This window comes from Rhipicephalus microplus, chromosome X (genome assembly GCF_043290135.1).
Source record: "Rhipicephalus microplus isolate Deutch F79 chromosome X, USDA_Rmic, whole genome shotgun sequence".
Lineage (NCBI taxonomy): Eukaryota > Metazoa > Arthropoda > Arachnida > Ixodida > Ixodidae > Rhipicephalus > Rhipicephalus microplus.
In genome coordinates this window covers 340,781,291-340,806,694 of record NC_134710.1, presented here as the reverse complement: position 1 = coordinate 340,806,694, position 25,404 = coordinate 340,781,291, and the positions used below count along the sequence as shown (strand labels likewise).

Sequence of the window (25,404 nt, the reverse complement as noted above, 5' to 3'; positions counted from 1 at the left end):
TTGGCCGTTTCAAACTATCCTGAAATGCCTACTGCTAGTACAGTTGCTAACTGCGTACTACGCCGTAGCTCTACGTTTTGCAAATTGGCCTAGTACTTATTATGCGTCTGCACAATGCCACACACATCTGCACACTTTGCAATGGGTGGGCAGCTTTGAACCAACCACTGGTTGTGCAATTAAGATGTTTTGATGCCTGGTATGATTCTACAACTCTGCCACACAGTATTACATGTGTCAAGGAGGCTCTGTCAGCTACTTGAAGTTCTTGTGTGGTGTTTCTTTTCTCTCTCTTTATTTTTTCTTTTTTTCTCCAAATCAGTTTCAAGCAGTGGCATAGCACCATGGTAGAACACCTTCGCTCACTGAAGACCAGAAATTTTTTAATAATTTATTTATTTGCATTAATCTGTAAATTTTCACTCACGGACAACGTCGATTTTTCGCTCACAACCAAAGAAGCCGACACCAGAATATCTGTTAAATGGTGAAATGAATTCTCTAACAATTTGGCGTTAAAAATGTTGAATTACACCCTCATGGTTATTTTTGGTAACTGTAGTGAGACACTGCAGTCAGCTGCCAGTATGCCTATACTGCCATCTGAACAAGTGAGCATCAACACGTCTGAAGAAATTACTCAGAAAAGGCAGCTCTCTGACTGGTAAATTCTGGTGTCGTCTGAATCAAAAATTTTAGCCTTTTTTAATTCAGTGCGTCGGTGGCAACAAGAAAAGAGAAGCAATGCTACCAGAGCAGGATGAGCATCTTAGCGCCCTGTGGCTAAATTAAGTGTGCATGCTTACTTCTGGTGAAAATTGCTCAATAGAAAGTGCTGTGCCCTCAACTGTGTGCCGTCAACTGTGTCTCCGGCATCTGCTTATGTGTTGCTGTTACCACCTGGGGTATATACAATATACGCAAACATCAAGTTAACCACCAGCCTGACACAATAGTGCATTTAATTTAACAACACCCTCTGACAGCACCTTAGAAGAGCTGTGAAGGTCAAGTAGCAGTGAGGAAGTAGCATTTGTGATCATCTTGGTGTCCCCTGTTCTCATTGCCATCTAGATTATAGAACTGGTGCGGCGGCCCCGCGAGCGTGCGGACGTGCGGAGCCTTATGGACACCATCACGAGCAAGGAAGAGGAAGAGAGGCACCAGCGGCTGCTTGCAGAGAATGAGGACCTCAAGAAGCAGATTGCTGAGGTACCTTAAATATGATTAATGAAGACTCTAGAGCTGCGTGGAAGTATGTAATGAAAGAACAGCGAAGGAAAGTGATACGAGGTTGCTGCTTTATTTCGTTGAAAAGAGAAACAAGTGTTTAGCTCATGTGTATGCGTTTCCGTGATGAAAACAGAGTTCAAACAGTAATTTTTTTAATTGTTAAATAAAGGTCACTTTTGTAGCAATACTGATTGTTGGCCTAGTTGGTACTTGCTTACTGACATGATTTGGCTGCAAATAATACACACACACAGAGTAAAGAAACACTCAACGACAAGCACAAGCGGCACTTCCAACTAAAGTAGACCGGGCAAAAATCCAGACTTAAGTAACAACATACAAACATGCGCAGTCTTCGCACAGCCTTACGCTATCCAGCTATCGAACAATTTCTCTTCCGATAAGTACAATGTCACCGACGGTTCGCTGATACAATTTTCACCTTTCTTTTTAATGTAATATGCTTCCATCAATTCACGCGCAGTTTTATGCCTACTGCTACCTAGAATCTTAACCTCGGTAAAACGTAGTACACACCCGCAGGCTTTACAATGCATAGGCAAATGCGCCAAGCCATCTTTCATTAAATTTAATTCATGCTCCCTAACCCATTCATTAATACAGCGCCCGGTAGTCCCGATGTACGAGTTGCCACAAGAAAAAGGAATCTCATAAACAACGCCTTTGGCACGTTTCCCGTACATCGTGCCATGTTTCTTGCCAACCCTGGTGGCTCGCCTCCACCCCCCGAGCAGTTCTCGGGCACAGCTGAGCCAGTTTTACGGGCGCGGAAAAGGCGACAGGTACCCCATACCGGCCTGCTACCTTTTCAGGTTGTGGGAGACCTTATGAACATAAGGAATCACTGCAGGTCTTACGGTTTCAGCTCCTTGTTACCCCGTGGCAGATCTAGTACCTTCACTTTCTCTTTTCCGCAAAAGCGCTTTGAAGACAGCTGTCAATAATGAGTCAGGGAACTTCGCAGCCTCAAGTCGCTGGATCTGGTTCTCGAATGATGCCTGCATCATATGCGTGCACGATTTTTCGAGAGAAGATGCCAGGCAGAGCGTAGCAATAGCACGCTTGACTATTTTTGATTGGCAAGAGTCATACGGCATTACCCCTTTCTTAGCGCGAAGAAAAAATATTGCCAGCACGTTTGCCCGTTGTGAAAAGTTAAACGGAGATCTCCGCTGCACCTGTCGCCTTTTCCGCGCCCGTAAAACTGGCTCAGCTGTGCCCGAGAACTGCTCGGGGGGTGGAGGCGAGCCACCAGGGTTGCGGCAAGAAACATGGCACGATGTACGGGAAATGTGCCAAAGGCGTTGTTTATGAGATTCCTTTTTCTTGTGGCAACTCGTACATCGGGACTACCGGGCGCTGTATTAATGAATGGGTTAGGGACCATGAATTAAATTTAATGAAAGATGGCTTTGCGCATTTACCTATGCATTGTAAAGCCTGCGGGTGTGTACCATGTTTTAACGAGGTTAAGATTCTAGGTAGAAGTAGGCATAAAACTGCACGTGAGTTGATGGAAGCATATTACATTAAAAAGAAAAGTGAAAATTGTATCAGCGAACCGTCGGTGACATTGTACTTATCGGAAGAGAGATTGTTCGATAGCTGGATAGCGTAAGGCTGTGTGAAGACTGTGCATGTCTGTATGTTGTTACTTAAGTCTGGATTTTCACCCGGTCTACTTTAGTTGGAAGTGCCGCTTGTGCTTGTCGTTGAGTGTTTCTTTACTATGTGTGTGTATTATTTGCGGCCAAATCATGTCAGAAAGGTCACTTTGTTGTTCTTCACATTGCCACAGACCTGTATAATTCACTGCAACTCTGCTTTGCATGTTGAACTTATTTACAAATGACATAGAAATGTAACAGTGGTTGACAGGAAAGCTAATTTGGGATTTCCTGCTCAGCAGCAGAGTACCTTTGTCATGATACCAAATTGTCACAAGCCAACACACATGCAACATGAAGATAGGATGTGTGAAAGAGATAGGAAAGTCATCTGAAAATGAGACACAGATAACAATTTGCATTCTAAAACTCCGTGTCTCGTGGGCATTGGTATGACACTCTCGTGGACAGTAGCAACAGCCACTTCCCTCAGTTCATCGGCGTGAAATTAAGGAACTGGCTGCTGATAATAATAGAGAATCATAATTTCTGCCAAAGAAATTATGTATAAGCACTACAAATGTGCGTTAATTTTATTTCTGAACTGATGAAATCCCCTTTCATTTGTCCCTGCAGAAGGAGGAGCAGATACAAGTTCTTAACCAGAAGCTGCAGGAGCGACAGCGGCTAGCCCACCAGACTGCATTGCCTGCTAGCGGTGAGAGGGTGCGTATTGCACTGCCACCCACCTATGCAGATGGCCTGCTCGCCCCCAAGGAGCCCGTGGCCATTGACCCTGTCTCCGATTCTGGCTTTGTCACGGGCACCTCTCTGGTTGGCCGTGGCTCACGTCTCTCCCGTTCAGACTTTGAATTCTCTGAGTCATACCTTTAATCCGTGACATACGATCAGGCTGCACAACACTCTGTGTGGCTGCTGGAGTTTGCCATTTGCTATAAGGCCCTCGATGGCTAATGTACAAACTTTCATAGGGGATTTCTTTGCATAGGGGTACTTAGGAGAGGATGAGCAGCAAATGATGGCTTGCTCTTTATTCCTGTAACTTTCAACCCTCATGTTCTCTTTGTCTTGTGCCACAGTTCAGAAAGAGGGTTGTTTTCAGGTAGGCTTGCCCCCATCTGTGAAGTTCGCGCTGGTGTGCTTTGGTGGCTTGTTTCTGTTTGGCACGGCATATTCTCTTGGCATCTTATTAAGTAAGGAGGCTGGAAGAATAGACACTGCATATTACCGCTTTTGAGACACTTGCTTTGTATTTTTAAGAAATAACAGGTACAGTGAAACAGGAGACAATGGCAGAAAGTTAAAGTATTGATTTCATTTTATTTTACAGAACAGAATTATTTTTATGAGGGATATGTGCAGATGTATATATTGTGGAATAACCTCACGGCTCTGTATGCATTTTTTTTACTTCAAACTATGTTCCTTTTTTTTTGTCAAGGTTTCAAATACTCACTGTCACCAGTGGTGGTCTTGTACCCACAGGTAATAGGCAGTTATAGTTTACTCTTAGTTTAATAGCAGGGGTAAGGTAATAGCATTACCATGATGGAAACGTTCGTTGCGGACAGCACCTTATATTTTAGCAGGATAGCGTTTACATGGTTTACGTGCCCCAACTGGGTCTGTGGCACCACCTACCGGAGGGTTGATAAGTTAAGGAACAGTGAAAAGGAAAAGAAAACAGGAATGTTTGCCTGTATCACCATGCGAGGCGATGTTGCAAGTTTTTTAGTAATAGTAAACATAAATAAATATGAACCAGGCACGAAACGTGAAAAGATTTTATGTTGCCAATTTGGTTACATCAATCTTCTAGTTAGGCCTAGAGACGTTCAAAATGGGAAGCTACCTCAAAAACTATGCTAACTTATCCATAATACTCGGTCATCAAGGCTAACTGAAGGCAAGCAAAGCCACTTTAAACAATAGATTGCTACGAACAAAGTGAATCTTTCAAAAACTGCCAAAATCGCTTCTTACCTACACTACGTGAACCACGCTAACACGGTAACATTACTGCGCATTTGCACTTCGATCCCGCTATCCCGGTAAGCCTGCTACCCCACTAAACGCAGTAAACTAATATTATCCAATACGTTCTTTCATTGCACAATGAATGATGCAATTCCTTCTCACTCCGTCATGCCAACGAGTTTTGTTTTTTCATTGCTCATCTCCTTAGTTCTCAGTTCATCATTCTAGGTGGCAAGCATCTTGAATCTTGCATTGTTATCATAGCATGAAAATATTTATCAGCCAGTTACCTGCTCATAATTTTAGTCATTTTTTACGTGGCTTTTGCTATGGTGTGCTGTCCTTTCTCCCGACAACTTTTTTTTATTCGTGTAATTGGTGAAAATATTTTATTTTAGCTCATTTACAAAGTCCATTTTCTGTGTGCTTTTCTTGCCATCAGTGGTTCTTGCTTTTCCTCTTGTAAAAGCCTTATAAATTGCCTTGCTGCTTGTACAATGTTTTTCGTGCGGGCAGTAATAATTTTTCAATGCTGACTGTTGTTCTTGGGAGATCATGTTTTCCTTATAAAGAAAAATCAACTTTACGTGGAGCAAATTTGTAAGGCTGTATGATACCACAGCTAGTGATAATTTTTTTTTCACCTCGCCACAAGAGCAAGGATGAGTGTCAAGTGTTTATAAAGTTTGCTTATTATGTGACTAAGTGAAATGTGCATAAAAATAAAAACAGTCAGGGATGTAATTGTCCAACAAAACAGTTACTGTGGCACTCCATAACTTATTTTTTATTGTTTTTCTTCCTTTTTTGTTTTTAGGCATTTAAACTTTATTTATTAACTCTAATGTACTAGTCAGTGCATAATTGTTGTTTGGTATGACTGAACATGCAACACGGTCCAGCAGCAGCACAACATGCTCACATTGCCACAGCTAGAACCATAAACAACAAAATTTAGCCTATGTTTTGGAAGAAAGGCTCAAAAGCTACAAAATACAATGGAGTCTTCTCGGTGATCTTGCACCACACGCACACTACGTGGATCTATGCGTGGATCCAAAATCTATATTTCATATGTGGAATTCCTATTCCATTGTGGATCGAAAGTTGAACAAATGTTTCACACTTCTATGGCAGGGCAGCACCCCACAAAATCGTGGAAGAAAAGTGCGGCTTTTACACTAGTGTATACAGTATGCTTATTTTTCTTTATAATATGCGATATACTATACCGTTCGAATTCAATTCAAAATTGTTCGATCAAATCACTACTCGCTTGAATTTGCTTTGAACCTAAGATTTACTAATTGCACAAGCCTACTGTCGAGTAAACTTTGTGCATTATGCATTACAAGGAAACAGAAGAGCAATTACAAAAGGAGCGTTTACTTAGTTCTGCGTGACTGAAAATAATGACTTCAAGCTCTCTTGATCAGTTTAATTCAGTGTGCTATGTTTGTGTCTTTCTAGTGTAAATCAGTGTGCCATCATAACTGAAAACATTGTCTTCATTTGTGACATATGCGACTATTAGTGTCGTGTTCCTTTTCAAAACAGACTCCTAAACTGTAATGGAGACCCTTATGTATTCAGAGTAACATATTTTGACATATGAAGTTAAGAAGCAGCAGTTATGCAAATAATATCTTCGATGCACACACTACTTTTAAAATGTTTACATGTCCTAAGCTGTACAAAATTAACCTCTTTTATTTGTTTTTAGTTGCCGATTTTCGTTACTGTTGTTTGATGCATGTCTTAACGTTTCAAACTTTCTGCCGCAGAGCACATTGCCTTGTTTACTTCATTATTATTTTTTAATCTTGTTTTGTGGTATTGTTGCATGTTATTTATTGTAATTGTGAGAGCATATTTTGAATTCATGTTTAAGCTGCTTTAAGTCTTCATAAGTTTATGCATTTATATGTAGCGCTGACTTTTTCTCCCTGATTAGGATCAAAAGCATCAATGAAAGTGTGCCATGGTATTTATTACTATAAAAAAACACTAGGCACTGCTGAGAACTGCAATTCGGTATGCACTTGCACTATATAAAACATGCATTTGTACAACACTGCATCGGCAAAATATTTCATACTTGTAAGTCACCTTTAGGTAGTGTGCACTTTTAAGTGTTTTGTGTTCAGAAACGATCACGATCCTGCATTCCTGAAAATTTAGAAGCCTTATTTTTGTAATCTCGTTAAAATGTGATTAGCATCATGTCTGTTCCACAAAATCATTACACACCTTAGGGCTGGCTTCCCAGCTTGAGAAAATAATATTTTGAATTAAACCCTCATCACATAGGCACTCAAAAGACTTTTGCGCGAGAAGAGTTCTTACAAAAAAGACTTTTTTAGCCTGCAGACACACAACAGAGAGCGATCTCTTATACATTAGCAATCTTTTTGGAAGCCGAGTTCGTCAGTCTCTTTTATGGGTGTAAAAGAGTAGCCTCAAAACCAGCAGGTGCCAGCAATTATAAATTGGTGACAAAAAATGGCAAATGGTTTTTGCTCTGTCAGCTAAGCTCATCATAAAAATTTATTAATTTGATATCTCATATAAAGCATGCTAAACCTTTTAAAGCTTATTTTCTTCTCCACTCTCATAAGCTTGTAGAACGGGTCGGCGATATCACATGGGGGCGCTAAGCGTGTCGCATGCACATACTCAAGAAAAGTGGCATCGTAGCATGTATGGCCAATGGCAGTGACCAAACCGCCCTCGATAAGCACAAAGAACAATGGCTACAATGGTTGGAATAACATATATTTATTTTGACTGATTCTCTTTCAAAAAGCTTTCGGTAGTGAGTTTAAAAAAAAACACTCAAAAGAGATTGTCGGTACCATGTGTCTGCGAGACAACGCTTCTTCTTTAGGAAGTATTTTAACTTTGTAAATGACTGCTTACATAAAAGAGTTTCTGCGTGCTCGTGTAACAAGAGTTATCTGGGTTCTGCAATTTTCCATCTAGTCCAATGGGGAAATCATGCCAGCTCACATATTTTATAACAGGCTGCGCTCAATACGAATGTTAACAGCTGCCTAAGCAATGGTTAGTCATTCACATCCTCATGCTTTTAAAAGGAATCGCATTTTGAAATATATAATTGTTTCTGTCTGCAATTTCTCATGTTTTCATCACTTCCTTGCTTGGTTGCTTGTTTGTTTTCTGTTGTTTCTGTGCTTTGATTTCATGTTTTATTGAAAATGATGTTATGGATGTGCGTCTTGTACCAACACCTCAATTATGTGGACTAGTCATCCCGAGGCTTTTTAAAAGACTAATTCAATTCTACTATACTTTCTCAAAAAATTAGCTGGAATGTGATAATTTTGTTGATTTATTCGTCCTTGTTGATTAAAGTTGAATTTTTTTAGCAACACAGAAAGTAATAGTACTGGAAAGTCTAGAGCTGAAGTGTATTATTGTATGCTGTTTATTTATCTCCAAAATGTTGTAGCATAATGTAGCAGTCTTAACAAATATGGCAGCAATATGTCAGGTCAACAATGTCAGCATCGGATGTGCTACCTGTTTGTGTGCATGATTTCATTTTCTCACGGACATCCACATGCACATGTAAACATGCAACACGCATAATGCTAGGCAAGTTATGAACAGCCTAGGTTTCTTTCTTAAAGTAATGCATAAGTCCTTTGTCATATGTTTCATCCCTCATATCTGGTCAAAACATGTGTCACAGTTGGTTTCCTCATCTCTTGTTATTTCTTTTCATCGCTGTATTTTTTTTTTTTGCCCACTATGGCTGAAGTCCAGTGCATCTGGCAAATGGGCTATGTCATGTTGCTTTTACTGAACCACTTCAAGAAGGGTATGCACAACATATTTATTTTTATAATTTGTTTCACAGTGTATTTATTTACATATGGGACCTGTGTTCCTAGTACTTTCTATATACATATATATGATATACACAATTAAGCTATCATTACATGCATTTCAGTGACACGTTTTACCAAGATGAGGTCACACAGTGTGTGTATGCTAATATAAATGCATGCACTGTTGTTGCAAATTTATACTACATTGTGCAGAACACCTAGTTTGTGTTGGTCGAGTTCATGTTGTGCAAGATAGTACGATGAAAAATGTCATATCGAGAGAGCATGTGACTGCTTTTAGTGCTATTGAATTGTTATGTAAGCAGTCACATTGTTTAGCAAGCTGGTCTGTTAAAAGGGATTTGCTTGCCACATGCACTCTCTTTTACACTGTCATACGTCTAGCCATGGCAAATGTTTTATGAATCTGTCTGGTTGCACAAGTAATTACCATGGAGGTTAGGTGCATGTTAAAAGGGAATTTCATTAGCACATACTGCGAGATTCATCTAACTTGTGCTCCATGAGCACTTAAGCTTTGACCATCACATAAATGAAAACAGCGTTAAAGATGAAAAGGGTTGACAGACTATGTTCTACCACATTTGTAGCTGTAGGTTGGTGAAAAAATATCTTCCTTGAAATTGTTAGTCGCCTCCTGTGGCATCTGACCATGGCTAGTCAAATGAAAGCTTAAGCATTCAGGGTTAAGTAACCTCTCAATCAATTTACATAAAATTTTGAATTGAAAATTAAAAAAAAATGAAATATAACTTTAGTGGTAAATAAGAGCACATTAGTCTGATTTAAGCTTTCCCTTTTCTCTCGTTAAAGTCATTTTGAAATTTGGTACATTTGCTACATGATGGCAAGACTGTGATACCACGAAAAAAAAAAATCAAAATTACACAGACTACCCTAGAGCTTTTAAAATAGATAAAATTGATAAATTATATACAAATTTAGAACGTTGCACTGTTTTCAAAATAGAGCTTAGCCGAACTTTCTTAATGTGATAGCACTTTGGCATCATATTTTATGTTAGCGGCAATATTTTATTTACTTGTAATTCTCTGTTAAGTGCAGTCTGCAGAAGTATGATCTTTTATTGTTGAGTTAAGCTTTTTCGTGAACTTAAATATACTCTGTGTTTAAGTGAAAAAATTTGCTAGTAACATTAGCTCAAATTTTGCATTAGAATTGTCAGGCATTTTATTGAAATCAGTTCACTGGTTGCCTAATGATAGTGTTTTATAAAGGAAGACCTGAATATAAGCTTTCTTTTTTTTTCTTCTTTATGTCTTTCTTTTTTTTAGGGTTTCGTTGCATTTAAACTAAAAGTTTGCTTACTGTAAGATTTTGTATAAAATAAAAAAGAGACATGAACTCTTGAGTTTCATATCTAGTGTGATTCTTCTGTTTGGGTAGAAAGAAATTCAGATAGCAAAACTTTGGCATTCTTATGAAACTTTCTCTTTATACACTTTTTCCACTGAACAAGTAACAGACGAGTAATGTAATTCTCTCACATAATTTAAGGTTTCTTTATACTTAGAGACACCCCACAAGTGGCTCCCACTGCAGAGCATTTAGTGGTGCACTTTTTAAATGCATCCTTTGCTGGGTCCCTTCAGAAAGTGTTATGCACTGGAGGTCTGAAAGCACCATCGAAGGAGTGCGCAACTGCACAGATTTTTGCAAAGGTTTTAGTTGTGGAGATAAAAGAAAATTAAATGTTGTTGCAGTGCTGCTAGGAGGAAGGCTATTATCGCTATGGCCGAGTCTTTTTCATATTTACCTAATTAGCACCTGCAAGCGATACCTTTTCCCCCATCTTTGCTTGCACAAGAGTCAAGAGCGTGTGCAGGCTTACTTTGCATGCTTGGCTGTTTTTTCAGCAAGCTGAGGTGTAATAATTTGCAGGCACAATCTTTAACACATGGTTCAAGGCAGTGTGTGCGAGAACATTTGTACTTGCAAGAAAGAAAAACAAAAACCTGTCTCCCTGCTACTTATAAAGGAACAGCAATTTTTGCTCCATCTGTTTGCACATTGGCTAACACTACATATTTTGTTTTAATAACCTAAAAGCTAGCTTTTTTTATAATTATTATTGTAGACACTGCCAAACAATGTATATGACATTTACTGTTTGCATGTTCATGCTGCAGTGAAAAGCATGCGAGACGCTTAGAATTTGAGGTTGCAAGTTGCATCAAATACAAATTCTGGTCTTTTTTTTTTCTATTTGCTTTGGTGGTAGTAGGATAACAATTAAGGTGTTATTTAAAGTGTATCCTCTATAGTGTTATGAATGAGCCTCAGTGTGCTCCTGCTTATTTCAGTTCACTGCGTGGGCATTACTCTGCTTCCACAGTTTAGTGTATCCTTTTATGCTTTCTTTCTTCATCACCGGAATGTTTTAAAAAGATGCATATTTTAATAATTTAGAATCTTCCATATGCTACACTTTCTGTGCACACAATTTTGGTGGAGAATTTTAACTGAGTGTATTCTTGTTTAGGCACTAGATGCCATGAACTCGGTTTTGCAGTGTTTTTCTCAAGGAAATGCACACTGCATCATTTATTCATTGAAAAAGCCCTGGGGCAAGACTTTTGCTGAGTTGACAAAAGTGGCTAGTCCTGTAGCAGTGTTTATGATCTAGTCATGAAAAAAATGTTTGTTGTTAGAGACCTTTCAGTCACAGTTAGCTAAGAGTACAATAACCCATCTTTACCATGCACTATGACCTCATGTCTGCACATTAGGTATTTGTGATGCCATACTGTGCAAACAAATGTGCAATTTTATTTCTATTGTATGTATGCCACCTGTTTCCAGTGTGCTGCTTCATCAAGCTTCCAGGAAAGAAAAAGACGGCTTTTATACTTGTTAGGCAAACAATCCCAACTGTGATGGATCATGTACTCCACTAGGACACCCTCGTGCAATGCACGTCTCTATGCGATGTAGTGCTAGAGCTGTTATAGAAAGTGGGGCTACTAGACAGTGAACAAGCGATGCAAGCTGTTACTTTTTTCCTTCTTTCTTTGAAGACACAAATGCAGGGCATGAAAGCATTGCTATGTTGAAGTAAATACGCAGTTGTATATAAAAATTTTCCACTAGTGGCACATCTAGTGGTTCTCATTCATTAGCAGGTGTAGTAGTGCTGTGGCACTCATTTGCTCGGCAAAAAATGAAGTTTATTGCAGCACTTCTTTCTTGGTCTCTTTGGTTTAGATAAAAATCTTGCAGACGAGTACGCTCTGCCTGAACATTAGGTGTAGACTGTGAGACCACTTGTGGTAGAGTCCACTATTTCTTGTTAGCAATGCTGGTCCCTAGTGTGGAACTTCTCCACCAAACTTGTAGATAACTGTGAATAGCATGCGTGTACAGGTTGTTTAAAGAGGCTCTCATTGCTGTAGATATGTAGCCTCTCCTACCTACACCCACTCTGAAGCATCTGCCTATGTCATTGCCTCCTATGTGTTGTGTTGTGCACTTTGCAAATTGAGGCAAGAGCTTCATGTCTGTTGGAACTTGATTTTGACGTAAGGTTAGATTTAATTTTTGATAATTGTCTAGATTTGGTGAAATATGAGCACAGTTAAACTATGTTTGTTTATGAATTTGGGGAAATGTATTGTTAGTATAGTGCACACATCAACGATAACACATGCAGATCTTCTTCTGCCCTCTCTGAATGTGCCCTAGGTGAGAAAGCCACTTCAACTTGCTTTGGCTGTTGAGCTCTACAACTGTGTCGCTGTAGAGCTAATGTTTCATTTTTGTTGTCAGTCTGTTGTGTTCTGCATAATTTTTTCAAGGTGTGCGGATCACTGTTTTAAAATAAAAGCTGTTATACAGAAACTTGGTCACAGCTCTGCTTATTTTATCCTTCTCACTTATGGTAGTGTCCACTAGGGAGGCTTGAAAGTTAGCGTATTAGGCAGATGTAGCATGCTATTCAGATCACACATTTTAGGTCACTTTATTGTGTGTAACTGCTGTGGCCATGATATGAGTATTATGCAAGACCATACACATCCAGGGACAAAGCATTTTCATGCTGTGCTGCAAGATTTGTCAGCTATACTGCAAATTATCAACACACAGATCTGCAGGGCTGCCGTTAAATTTTGCCAAACATCACTTTTAAGCATTTGTCAATCTGGAATGTAAGTATTATGTGCCCTAGCAGTATGCAATTCTGCAATATTGACAGATGACTGCGGAAATTGCCTTGACTTCTCATTGATACCTAGTAGTGTGACAACAGAATGCATCGCCATCAGTTTGCGTTATGTGCATCAGTCAGTTTAAAATTGCCTATAATTGATACCAGACAATATATTGTTGCACACATGCTGTGGAAAGATGCTACAGAACCAACAAATTGGTCAGCGAATGCCGTGGCCATTGCTGCTTGATTTAGTTTCTGTCATCACACAGCTGTAGTTTGTAAAGCATGTTTCTTGTCTATGTTCCCAACAATAGTTGTGCATATATTGTGTTGCATAAAAAACTTCGGCTACTTTTTGTATGCTGCACCGGTAACTAGATTCTCTGAAAAATATTGCATTCCTGTCCAGTCCAGCTGTATGACTGTGTCTTAAGTGTAAATCATTTGTGTTTGTTCTGTAATGTTTTGTAAAGTTTGTGTACTGCCAAATATTAGATGCCAATAAATTGCATTACCATTGCTGTGGTATTTTTTCTTTTTGTGCAGTGCCTTCTGTGAGCTGAAAAATAACATTGCCTTCTAAAATATTTACAATCATCACCTCAGTACTACGTCCTCCAACAAATCATTAATACTGTTGCCATATAGCACATAGAGGAGCCTACCTCAGCCCAGGATGACTTTGGCAGTATGGCACAAGCATGGCTAAACATTCAACACATGTTACAGGGCACTGAAATATAATTAAATATACTGCTACCTAGTATAGTCTTGTCACTAAGTAAGTGGGTAACCATCTAAAACCTATGCAAGCATGTAGCAACTTATATAAAAGTCGCTTAATACAGTGCTTTTGCTAGCACTCACTCGGTCTCTCGTATAGCTAGGCATTAGCAACTGCCGTATGCACCATCCGTAGTGTTGGAAATTTGTCAAAATCTGCTTGCCACTTGTGCATTAGGTATAATGATCATAAATCATTGACTGAAAGGTGAATGATTTTATTATCATTATACCTAATCAGTAGTACATGTACAGCATACAGTTAAGTGAAAAGTATAGATGTTACTACATTATTTGTACTCGACAAAATTGGGGTGGACCAAAAATATTTACTAGTTTAAGGAGTGCATGGAAGATAATAGGCAGAATGTGCATGTGCAATCAATGACACTATCTATCCACTGCATGGGGATATAATGGAATTCAAATCCATTGCTTAATTTAACAACATTCATTTTGAGTAGAAATTTCACTTTCTCAAGAGCTGACACTGTACCTCCCATCACAGTGGTCTACTGGTTATGGTGCTCCACTGCTGACATGAAGGTCATGGGGTCAAATCGCGGCTACAGTGGCCACTCTTTCAGTGGAAGTGAAAAATGTTTGAGGCCCGTATACTTGGATCTAAATATATGATAAGGAACCTCGGGTGGTCTAAATTTGTGGAGCTTCTCACTATGGCATTTCTCATAATCATACCATTGTTTTGGGATTTTAAACCCATACAATGATAAACCCTGCGCTTATGCACTTGGAGTGAGTTAGGCTGTGCACACACGACACCCTGTGCATTGTGAATGCCACTAAGCTTTGTCATGGGACAGTGACCAAATGGACATTTGAATGTAAGTATCCAAAGTGATAGTCATTTAAGCTTTAAGTCATACACCAGTATACAGCCCCAATGTAATCCCGGTCAGACTAGGAAATTTAGTTTAATTTTGAAGGTTTGTATTTGGCCTTATTGAGTGCCACTTTGGTAGCTTGACCAAACGAAGTGTCTTAAATGGCAATGGCCATTAAGCACTACAGAAACCATTTGAAGTGATTATAGTACCTTGAGAAGGAAAGTCGTCAATATTGTTTTATTAAAACATGCTTTCGACAGCTAGTGCTCCTGGGCTAATTTCTCATTTTTTTTAAAGCACACATACTTGAGCATGCTGGTCATTCATGTTCATTTGTAGTGCACAATAAGATCAAGGACAGAAAAGAACTACGTGCTGTGTTCATGCTGTTCTTCTCCGTCCTTGTTCTTAATGTGCACTATAAAAGTGAAATTTCATTTCCTAATGGCCTGAAACACATGCAGAGTGAACTGCTAAAGCAGTTGGAAAACTAAAAGTGGGCAGTCTGAGAAAAAGACTTCTTGTTGATTTAATCAAATGTATCTGGAATTATGCAAGAATACCAGACATTTTTTTTTATTACTCTACAAGTGCTGTTGTCAAGACCGTGCACTTCTGAGGGAGCCACACAAATGAAGCAAGTTCACTGAATGCCCTTGTAGTAAAGTGCATTCTACAGTAAGTACCACACTTGTAGTATAATAATGACGCTCGATGTCATTCTACTATGTGAAGCAGATGACCAGCAGAGCTGGCAGGCACATCCCAGTTTGCTCTCGTAGCCATTATTCATAAGTGCACTACTTCTAGGGCGTTTTCACAATGTGCACCCGCCCCGTACTTGAGACGGACAACCACACCAATGAACTGCCTCAATTTTACTGATGTGGCATCATATATACCGACTGGTTTTATCACTTTGATATATTAGATTTCCCACTGTTCGCTAGAGCAATGGAACCCCTGGTGCCCTTTAGGAAACAGTGGAAGAACTAATGCATATGGACAGAAACACTAAGAAACCAAAAGATGTCTCATATTTGGCTCTTGCTAAAAAAATTAGAGGTTTTAAGTGCCAAAACCATGACACGATTATTAGGCATGACTTAGGAGATTCCAGATTACTTTTGATCGCCAGGGTTTCTTTAATGTGCACCTGAATATAAGTACATGAATCTAATTGCATTTTGCAGGAATTCAACTTGCATCCTAAAGCTTAGCAGCGCGACACCTTCCCGGCTAAGCTACCATGCAGGGTTATAAAATTGCACATCTATTGCGGCAGCTTCTAAACGATACTATGAAAGAGAACAAGCTCAGAGCAAATACGTGCACTGGATAGGGCTGTCGCATATTTTAGAAGTTTAGGAGCCAACATGGAAAGCATATTCCAGAATAACTAGAAATGTGTCACTGTTGCTATCACTTCTAGCTGTTTGAATAGTATATTTTGGTTGCTTACGTCAGCCTTGTACAGCCCAGCACTTGCCGTCGGACCATTCGTAAGGTACATTAATTATTGAATCTACTGAATTAAACTTCATTTAGTAATCAAACTATGTATTTTAGAAGTAGATATTTTATTTATGTAGCAATATATTAGTATAACGGAAGTATAAACTAATTTGGTACTTTTATTTTACTAAGCAAGTCTGATAACTTGCCAATTATTGAAAAACCTGAAGGCAATAATCTACCACATTTCAAATCAGCTGAAAGCATTCCTTTCACGACAAAAGCGTTAAATGTCTGTTTCAAGGTCTGTGAAACAAATGATGAAAAAAAAAAAAGCGAGCATGCCAGCTGTGTGTCGACTTTGCCAGCTTTGACTACGCACTGTTCACATGAGTAAAAAAAAAGGGGGGGGGGGGGGGGGGAATAGAATCTTTTCTATGAATGTGAACAGGAAAGCTTACTTGGACCTTACGTTGACCTGCTGTCAAACTTTATGCTGATTTGCTGAACTTTATGACGAACGGCAACAACTGACAAAGGCAAGTGCATTGATTTGGAATTTCACAACTAGCACATGTGTAAAAGCGATACAGCATGCGTCATGCAACATCACAGATCATAAGGTAATGTGTGTGTGTGGATACCACGAAGGAACGAAAGGTACCTTTTTCCTTCCTCCGTGGTGGATACCATAGGTTGGCAATGGCAACACTTGTGGAGCTCACTCACTTTCACTCACGAAGTACATTTTGCGCTTAGGGCTCACTCGGACTCTCGCTCACACAAATTTTCTTCAACCAGACTCCCTTCGGCTCGAACTCTCCAAAATGTTGCTCACCAGGACTCACGCAGTCTCCCACTCATGGCTCGATCCGAGTCCGTCCCCAGGATTTCCGGCCCACGAGCAGGAGGCGCGCTTTCCCGCATGGTGGGGGCGGTGCCCCATGTTGTAGGCCCGTGTGCTCAGATTTGGGTGCACGTTAAAGAACCCCAGGCGGTCGAAATTTCCGGAGCCCTCCACTACGGCGTCTCTCATAATCATATGGTGGTTTTGGGACGTTAAACCCCACAAATCAATCAATCAATGGGGGCGGTGCCCCGCATCACTCTATGGGAACGGAGAGCAAAACGATAATAACTCGTCTGCCTTTTTGATTTTCTCATTGCTTTCCCGGGTTCAAGTAGCAACTGTATGAATCTTTCTTTTGCCGGAGTTATAGTATCGTGGTTGTAATAGTGCGAGTTCCCCAGCTTATTAAAAGATAATGTACAGCGCCTATGGGCGCTCTCAGAAATATCGGCTGTTTTACCGCATTTGAATCACTACCGTGGAGCCGTGCTTGAAGATATCCAATTGCTTTCTGGGATTTAGGTACTGGCATATGTCTAGTTCATGATGGTATAGAGCGCGTTTGAATCGCGTGGTAAAAAAAAGTTCCCTGGCCAGTTTTGTTCGGGGTGTGAGAGCTGTCAGGCCCTTGTAGCTCCATCTATCGTTCAGATGGTGTACTCCACGGTGCCACGTAAAGTTTGAAATAGGGTACGCGTGAAAAAAGAGGATTCCTATGGAAGGCACTTTTATGACCTCGCTAAACAATATTTAGGGTTCATTGAGGTAAAGATTGATAGTATAGCACATCAGCAGGGTATTGTTAAAAAGGACGAAGAGTACGTTTTCGAACATTTAGTGTATGTACCATATAGAGGCCTCAATTTACAGCACATTCTCGAGTTTTACAAGTTACATGGAAGTTATAGTTACCGACTAATTGGTTAATAAGTACTAATAAACTAACGCATCTCAAGTCAGGCTTTGAAATTGCGAGCAATATTCACCGGGCGCGATATTACGGACGGGGGTATCAACTCGCCGTCCGCGCCGCTTAAATCCGGCATACCTCAGGGACTCCTTCGGGCCTCTTTTCTTTTCGGCTTATACCAATAATGCCGCCCGTGATATCCCAGCAAAAATAAAGCTTTTCGCAGATGCCTGTGTGCTTTAAAGTAGTCAACGCTTCCAGTGAGCAGGTTCATTTAAATAACTCTTTATCTAAGATTCAAGTTTGGTGCACAAAATGACAGATTACCTTTACCGCGGGAAAAAATGGGGCGATAACCACAACCCGCGAAACGGATCCATTAAATATCTAATACAACCTAGGCAATCAATTCTTGTCCTTTGTCTCGCAGTATACGCACCTTGGTCTTATCATCACATCCGATTCAAGATGGAACGAACCTGTGTCGTATACTGAGAAAAAGGCTTTGAAAATACTAAGCTACCCAAAACGGGCACTCGCTAAGGCATCCGGTGAACCTAAATGACTGCATGGGAAACGTACGTATTACCAATACAAGAATATTCATCGGCTGTCTTGGACCCGCACACGCAAGCTAACACAGATAAACTTGAATCAATACAGCAAAAAGCTGTAAAATTCATATTCAATGCCTAAAAGTAACACATCTCCGTCAGTTTTTTCTGGAGAGCGCTAAACTAGAAAACCTGGAATGGAGACGTTATCACGAAATAACGAAGCTGTTCTGTCTCATATATAATAATAACCTGGAAATACAAAAAACTAATTATACCAAACCAATTTTGCGCCACGAAACACGTGCCTCCAATCTTGAAAGAGTGACTGAGCCCCTATATACAGGCATCCTTTTTTTTTTTTTTTTGCACAAGCAGAGAGTGGAACAATTTACCACCACAGATTCTTGAAAGTGTCGATCTCAACTAGTTTCTTCGTGCGTTAGCTGTTTCACATGGCTCATAACCACACCTTCATATATATTACAGTGCGCTTCATTTTAATACCCACCTTGATCAGACTGATTGCTTGAGGTTGAATGCCTCGCTTCTGAACGATTCTTCAATGCTTCGATTCTGCATTGTCTCGCTTCTTAATATTGCCGACTTTATTTTTGCTACAGTTGGTATTTGAGTTCTTTTTTACTTTTTGCCCAAACAACATAGCCTAGTGGGCACTGTTTTTATAGTTTTTGTATTGTTTAGTGTATTATGGCCATTCTTGGGATTGTGGACCGTATTTAATGTCACTTCTCTTTTTTTCCTTTTGAATTTTCGCGCTTTCATTCAACACTATCTATCCTGCTGTACCTCCTACACAATGTTGCGTCCACTGCGCCACACACCTCTGCCCAAAGTCCGGCATTAGACTGGCAGTTTTTTCTGAAAATTAACAAATCTCTAAATAAATAAATCCACTTCCTCTTTTTTTAATATGCAACTCTCCAATTTAACGATATTAAAATATTAAGGGAAGTAAGTTAAAAGAGAGAGGTATAATGCTGAAAGGTGGGGAGGTTAAATTTTTTAGGAGCAAATGACCTTATTTGCACTGTGTTATGTTCACGGTAGCCGGAATAACAAGCGTACGTAACAGGGAACCGAGTTTATTACTTTCAAGAAAGGCATTTGCGCGCAGCACAGTCTAAATTGTCCGAGCGCTGGCTTTCGAGTCCGCTGTGGGCCATAAAAGGGGCGAGGAGCACAAAGGAGAGGCAACCAGTGCGCGGGCGCACTGATTTCCCCGACAGTCAGTCAGTCCCCAGGCGCGCGGCGTAAAGTATCGTGGGGGGGAGGTGGGGGCAAGGCGCATCCTTGAAACTGGCTGGAAGGGGGAGGGGGGAGTGATTATAAATTAAAAGAAAAGTGAGCCCCGTACCTCTCTCTCAGGGTGAGGACACTTCAACAGTAGCTCACGAGAGATGGGGGTAGAGAAGGGAATAAAAGGATAGGATCAAAAGGTAGAGACATAGAGAGAGAAGGAGGAGAAGCGAGGCGCAGGGACAGGGAGCGACGGAAGTAAGAAGACAGGAAAGATGGACACGGTTGCAGGAGTTCGAGGATGGGGCAACACAGGCGAGAGCTCTTGTCGGCGACAGGCTGGGGGCGGGAATTCCCGGTCTATAGCCCCTCCATGCGTTTTCCGGTAGAAGACGCGATGGCGGGGCTTTAAATTCAACAAGCCGATATTTCCGGCTGATACTTTTCTTTCTTTTTTTTTTTACGACGGCCGCCGTCCATTCAGGCATTCTCTGAAAATGGCGGGCGACCACTGGTTGTCCTTTGTGGAGTTTCCAGCAAAGCGAGGCGTCTTTTTTTACCTGGTATGACCTTTCAAGGCGGTTCTGGTAGAAGGGCTGAGATGTGTGTTCGCAGCTCGCAAGAAAACATGAGATTCTCCGGTACTTGGCCCGTCTCGCCCGTTGTAAGTTGCTTGAAAAAAAAAAAAACATGCAATGCGCCACTGTAATGCCCTCGTCTTTTGCATGAGCACGCTTTAGCTCTACCACGTAGCATTTGGCCCGTCCTTTTGTGGCTGGGTGGTTCGGAGCACATTTCACCACTGTGATGCAGTTGTCACTCGTAGGATTTCTGTATTTTGGCTGACACAAATGCGATTCCGTTGTTTGAAACTACCTTGTGGGGTAATCTGAATGTTTCGAACAACCGCAGGAAATTGATGGCACTGTCGATGTTGCTTTGTTCGCATGGCGAATTTGAACCCATTTGCTGTAGGCATCCGGAATTACCAGAAATGTCTGCCAAAGTGTGCTCGCTCTTCACCAGTCCGGTGCTGGATCTCGTGGCGGTGCGCGTTCATTTAAGTGGCGGGCTGTGCACTCTGCAGCTTTCTCGATGCCCTTGCCGATTATCGGCCACCACATGTAGCTGCGGGCGCACTTCATTGTGATCACGCCTTGGTGTCCAGCATGAATGAGAGCCATTGCTCGTTGTCTAAGTGGGCCATGAATGAAAACTCGTGATCCCAATTTGATACAACTACGATGACAGCTGTACTCCGTTTCTCTCTTGTGAAAAACGTTGAATTTCTCATTCTTGAAGTTTTGAACTCTGCCCTCCATCAGCACGTTGTAGAGCTTGAACAATGTCGGGTCATCTTGCACGGCCATTGTGACTTCGTCCGCTGTTAGTGGGGGGGGGGGGCCTTGGTAGCGCTTTGAACATGAGCACGCAGCCAACTTGAGGTGTATCCTCAATGGTTTCGCTGAGGGGTAAGCGGCTCAGTGCGTTGGTATTGCCATGCTTGTTTCCAGGACAATACACGTCGTCGTAGTCTTATGCTGACATTTTAATGCACCATTGGATCATACGAGGCAAAAGTGTCTGTGTAATCGGCATCTGGGGCCCTAGGATACTCAGGAGTGGCCTTTGATCAGTCACTGAACAGTCACATGACTGCCCGCGATGTACTGATGAAAATGCATGGCTCCATAGACGATTCCCAGCCCTTCCTGATAAACCTGAGAATAATTTAGTTCCGCAAGGGTTAGCGTGCGGGAAGCAATTGCTATCGCAGGATTTTTCTGTTTGGTTTTAGTTTCGTTCCATCGCAAAAAGCTCCGTTCCGTTTCCGTTCCAGAGCGAAAAATAAAAGTTCCCTAACGGTTTGTAAAGGCTTTTATTTTTCTGCAAAACATCAAGTTAACTATAGAAACATAAGATTTCCCCTTTAAGAACCGGGGAGCGGACTAAAATAAATTACCACGTTCCTAAAGGAAGCGCAAATAGCTTTAGCGTGAATTCGTAACCAAATAACGCAAACCAGTGCTTTTCTAAGTTATTGTATTTGATTCTCTGAAGAGTGAATTAGAAATATTATGGAGAGGCTCAATGTTTTTTTTGTGTGTGTGAATTGTGCAAGCATGATCTCAGAAGCGGTATTCTCTTATATGCGCGACCACTGTTCTGATCAAGCAAACTTCAAGACGGCCTGTGTGAAAGGCATACGAAAGCCCGATTGAAATAATACAAACATCTATGGTTGCAACTTTTTTTTCCCACAATATATGGACACATCTTTACTTAGGGATGCCTGCCCTATAGATACGCACTGATTCTGTGCCCTCAGTTATGCAGAATATTGTTCACATTGCATGAACTCAGTTGTTCCGGATCGCCAAAGTTTTCCCGTGAAACGAAAAACGATAAAAATTATCTCATTGTTGCTCCGAAATGAAGTAATTATTGACGTTCCGGTTACGTAATCGTTTCGGTCAAAAATATCTTTTTTTTTTTCGTTTTCGTTTTCCGTTCTGTTCCGTCACTGGGCTACCGCTGCTTCTCTGCTTTGATCATCAATCTGGGAAAGCACTGCACCGACGTCGTAGCGCGAAGCGTCACACGCCAGAAGCAAAGGCCAGTGTCTCGTCATAGTGACTGTGCCTCACACTGTCACGCCAAGGCGTATCTTTGCAAGGATACACACTTGGACTTCTGCGACACGAGGGAGCAAGTGCTGGCCGATGTCTGATCGCAGGAACATTGCCCAATGCTCCTCAGGAGGCCATTGCAGGACAAAGACGACTTGCGCTTCTCGATATACAAGAATTCAAGACAATCGACCGTAACCAACGAGAGCGTCTCGGTGGAGAAACTGAGCGACGAGTCATCCACTAAATTGGTGTTGGCTGCACTCTTAAAAAAAAAAGGGGGGGGGGGGGGTCTGAACTGACTACCTTTTGGTGGTAGTCGTCTTGCTACACAAATGACTCTCTTTTTCGAGGTCAAACGTTCTTCAGACCAATGAATCCCTTCTTTGCAAACAGATAGTGTATGTATGGCTTGCAGAAGAGTAGTAAGTTGGGCCAGTTTGTAATGATCCATTACGTTACTGCGCAAGAACGGACGGGAACACAAAAGAGGAGTTTGTGACTAGTTTGTGACTTCTCTTTTGTGTTCCCGACGGTTTTTGAGCAGTTATGTAATGTTATGCATGGCTCCCAACGCAGGAGTCTACATGAATACCCCATAATTTCCAGTAAGTATCTATTGGTAGTCAAGGTGACCACTTTCAAAGATAACGCCGACCCCCACTCGATGAGACATACTAAATATAGGAACAGCGCAATCTAAATGTAGTTACGGAAGCGAAAAAACAAGGACAGAAAAGACCGCTGTTTTCATTTCCGTAGTTACGCAGTAACTATACTTCTAGGTTGCGCTGTTCCTACATTCAGTTATGTCCTACCAACTTGCTCAAGTTTCCCCGCTTCAATGAGACATTCTCAAACAAATAATGCGCTCACTTGTACTTTTGATTGATGTTGATGAAACTTGCTGAGTTTTTCGGGTGATACAAAAGTATCTCCTCGCCTTCACATGGACCACTGTTGCCAAAGTTAGCCGATTTACACAAAACCAGGCGGGTATGCTTGAATTCATTCAATTATTTCTTCGTAGTATCAACTTCCAAGACAAGCACGCTCCATGAATGACGATGACACGAACGCAGATCAAAGCAGCAATTCAATTACACAAAGTATAAATCGTCTACTTCAGGTGCATGCTTATTAGCAAAGCAAGACACATACAGATATTGAGACACCCCCCCCCCACACAGATATATATATATATATACACGACGTTTAAGTAAATTTAAGTAAATATTCGTAATTCAACATTTATAAAAATTGATTGTTAAAGTCGTGGACACCAAGCTCCATGTGTGTGTACTCAGATTTGGGTGCACGTTAAAGAACCCCAGGTGGTCAAAATTTCCGGAGCCCTCCACTACGGCGTCTCTCATAATCAAATAGTGGTTTTGGGACGCTAAACCCCACAAATCAATCAAATCAACCAAGCTCCATGTGCCTGCACAGTACAAGCAACATTTTAGCAGCCAGCACTACACAGAACATTTTTTTTTATTTTTTGCTTTTTAGAGGTTGTTAATTTGTGGAGTGTGAATTCTATAAGCTTACATGTAAGCATTTTGACTGAAATCTGTTGGGCTTGGTAGAAGATGTAAAATGTTGGGAAGTTCGTAGAGGACCTGGGTTGTGAGGAACGACTTGGTAACTTTCTCAGGATATGTCTGTGTTTGTCACAAAAGCATCTTCGTGTCTTGTTTTGCCAAAGCGGTGGCTTCCCGTTTCCGACAAGTTTCAAAAGCCGTGAACGTATACTGAGGAGATTGTTCCTAGAGAGCGGTTCAAGTTTGTTGGCATGTTGTAAATGTGCCAGGATTCGCGCAAGGACATCATTTCGAAGTTCCCTGTTTCTAGAACAGAAAAGCTGTAGAGATCAATCATATTGTCGGGCTTCTCAGGGGCTCTGCAAAAGCGCCGCGTTGCACTTCTGCCTTCCTGACGTCGTTCTTAAGTTGGCGTAATCTTAACGAGTGGGCGCGGAAGTTTATTGCTGCCCGGCAAGGCGCACGTTAGCGCTCAGCGGCTGACTCCCTCGTCAGGAACGCCAGTCCGAGCCTGTCGGCCGCTCCACGGGCTTTCTGAATGGAAACGTTCGCTTTTGCCCACGTAGCTGGCTGGACACTCTGAACACGGCAACTTGCAGACTACTCGCTGGTGTTGCTTCTTCCTTCGGCCGTGGTAGCAAGCGGGTGAGCATCGGAGCAGGCTTGCGAACCACCTCTACCCCTGATTTTCCGAGAATCGCGGAGAGCTCTTCACTGGCGCCCGGCACATATGGGATGACAATGCGCTTGGCTGGCTTCAACTATTTTTCTGCCAGTGTGGTGACCAGCGAGGGAAGGTTGTCGCGTAGTGTGTCTTTCACGGGTCCCTCTACACGGTACAGTGATCGTTTTCTACCCATGGTGAAGCTTGCTTATAATAACAAAAACGCAGGCAAAAAACGGAAAGAAAACAAGACCTATCTAAATGCACAACGCTGGGTAATATTTTTGTCAGTTTGTAACTCTCGAGGGGGCGTCACAAAAGTGTAAAGAGTGAACTTTTTCGTTGATAAATGTAAAACCAGGTTGCTGAGATGTATTAATACAGGCAAGCTAACTGAAAAAAAATGTTAGGAATGATTTATGCTGTTCTATACCATAATTGAAAAAAAAAAAGCCGTAGGTAAATATTGTGTCACTGTGTTGCTTTCCGGCACTAAAACTCAGCTGTTGCTCCAGTAGTTCGTCACGTACACCTCAGCACCAAGAATGTAACCCTACCCTCTGTGATCAATATTTTAATATGAGCATTTAGTGTGTTCACCTACCTATACGGTGAACAGTTTAAAAAAAAGACAGGCTTATCAACAGAATGCTATTCTAGTTCCTTGATGCATTTTATTGTCACTTCCCTTTGTAACATTTACAAACTATACCACTTCGGGCGCTTTAGCACTGTGCGAAGAAATGCGAATTGTATAGCATTAATATAAAATTAATCGTTATTGCTGAGCTGAAGAAAAAAAAAGCAGATTTTACTGGCGCACACGAGAAGACTGTGGAAGCAACGATGCTGGTGGCCTACCCCAATTCCTTTCATTTACTTTACCTCTTCCTCAGTTTTCTTTCTCCCTTCTTGCTACATCAGTCTATCGACTCGTTATATATATATATATATATATATATATATATATATATATATATATATATATATCAATGCTTTGT

At 41.1% G+C, this 25,404-nt stretch overlaps 3 protein-coding genes across 9 annotated transcripts in view; 2 read left to right on the top strand and 1 right to left on the bottom strand.

Moving 5' to 3' along the window:
• The window catches only part of GABA-B-R1 (gamma-aminobutyric acid type B receptor subunit 1), an 84,496-nt gene extending 71,070 nt beyond the window's left edge, over positions 1–13,426 (top strand). The window contains exons 16-17 of the mRNA XM_037413555.2: positions 1,075–1,212; positions 3,498–13,426. Coding sequence (XP_037269452.1) covers positions 1,075–1,212; positions 3,498–3,755 — 396 coding nt within the window. The 3' untranslated portion in view covers positions 3,756–13,426. The remainder of the gene's footprint in view (positions 1–1,074; positions 1,213–3,497) is intronic.
• Positions 1–17,948, bottom strand: part of LOC119161199 (uncharacterized) — a 71,941-nt gene extending 53,993 nt beyond the window's left edge. The window contains exon 1 of one of the 5 annotated variants that reach the window (XR_012887447.1): positions 16,721–17,601. Coding sequence is in view for 1 of the 5 variants with exons in the window: in XM_075879792.1 (XP_075735907.1) it covers positions 16,721–16,739 (19 nt within the window). In the remaining 4 variants the exon portion in view is untranslated. Of the gene's footprint in view, positions 1–16,655 lie in introns of all 5 variants that reach the window. The other 4 variants (XR_005108429.2, XR_005108428.2, XM_075879791.1 and 1 more) reach the window with 4 other exon arrangements.
• The window catches only part of LOC119161201 (putative helicase MOV-10), an 89,734-nt gene continuing 80,737 nt past the window's right edge, over positions 16,408–25,404 (top strand). For all 3 annotated transcript variants that reach the window (XM_075879783.1, XM_075879786.1, XM_075879782.1), the window contains exon 1: positions 16,408–16,530. The gene's annotated coding sequence lies outside the window, so the exon portion shown is untranslated. The remainder of the gene's footprint in view (positions 16,531–25,404) is intronic.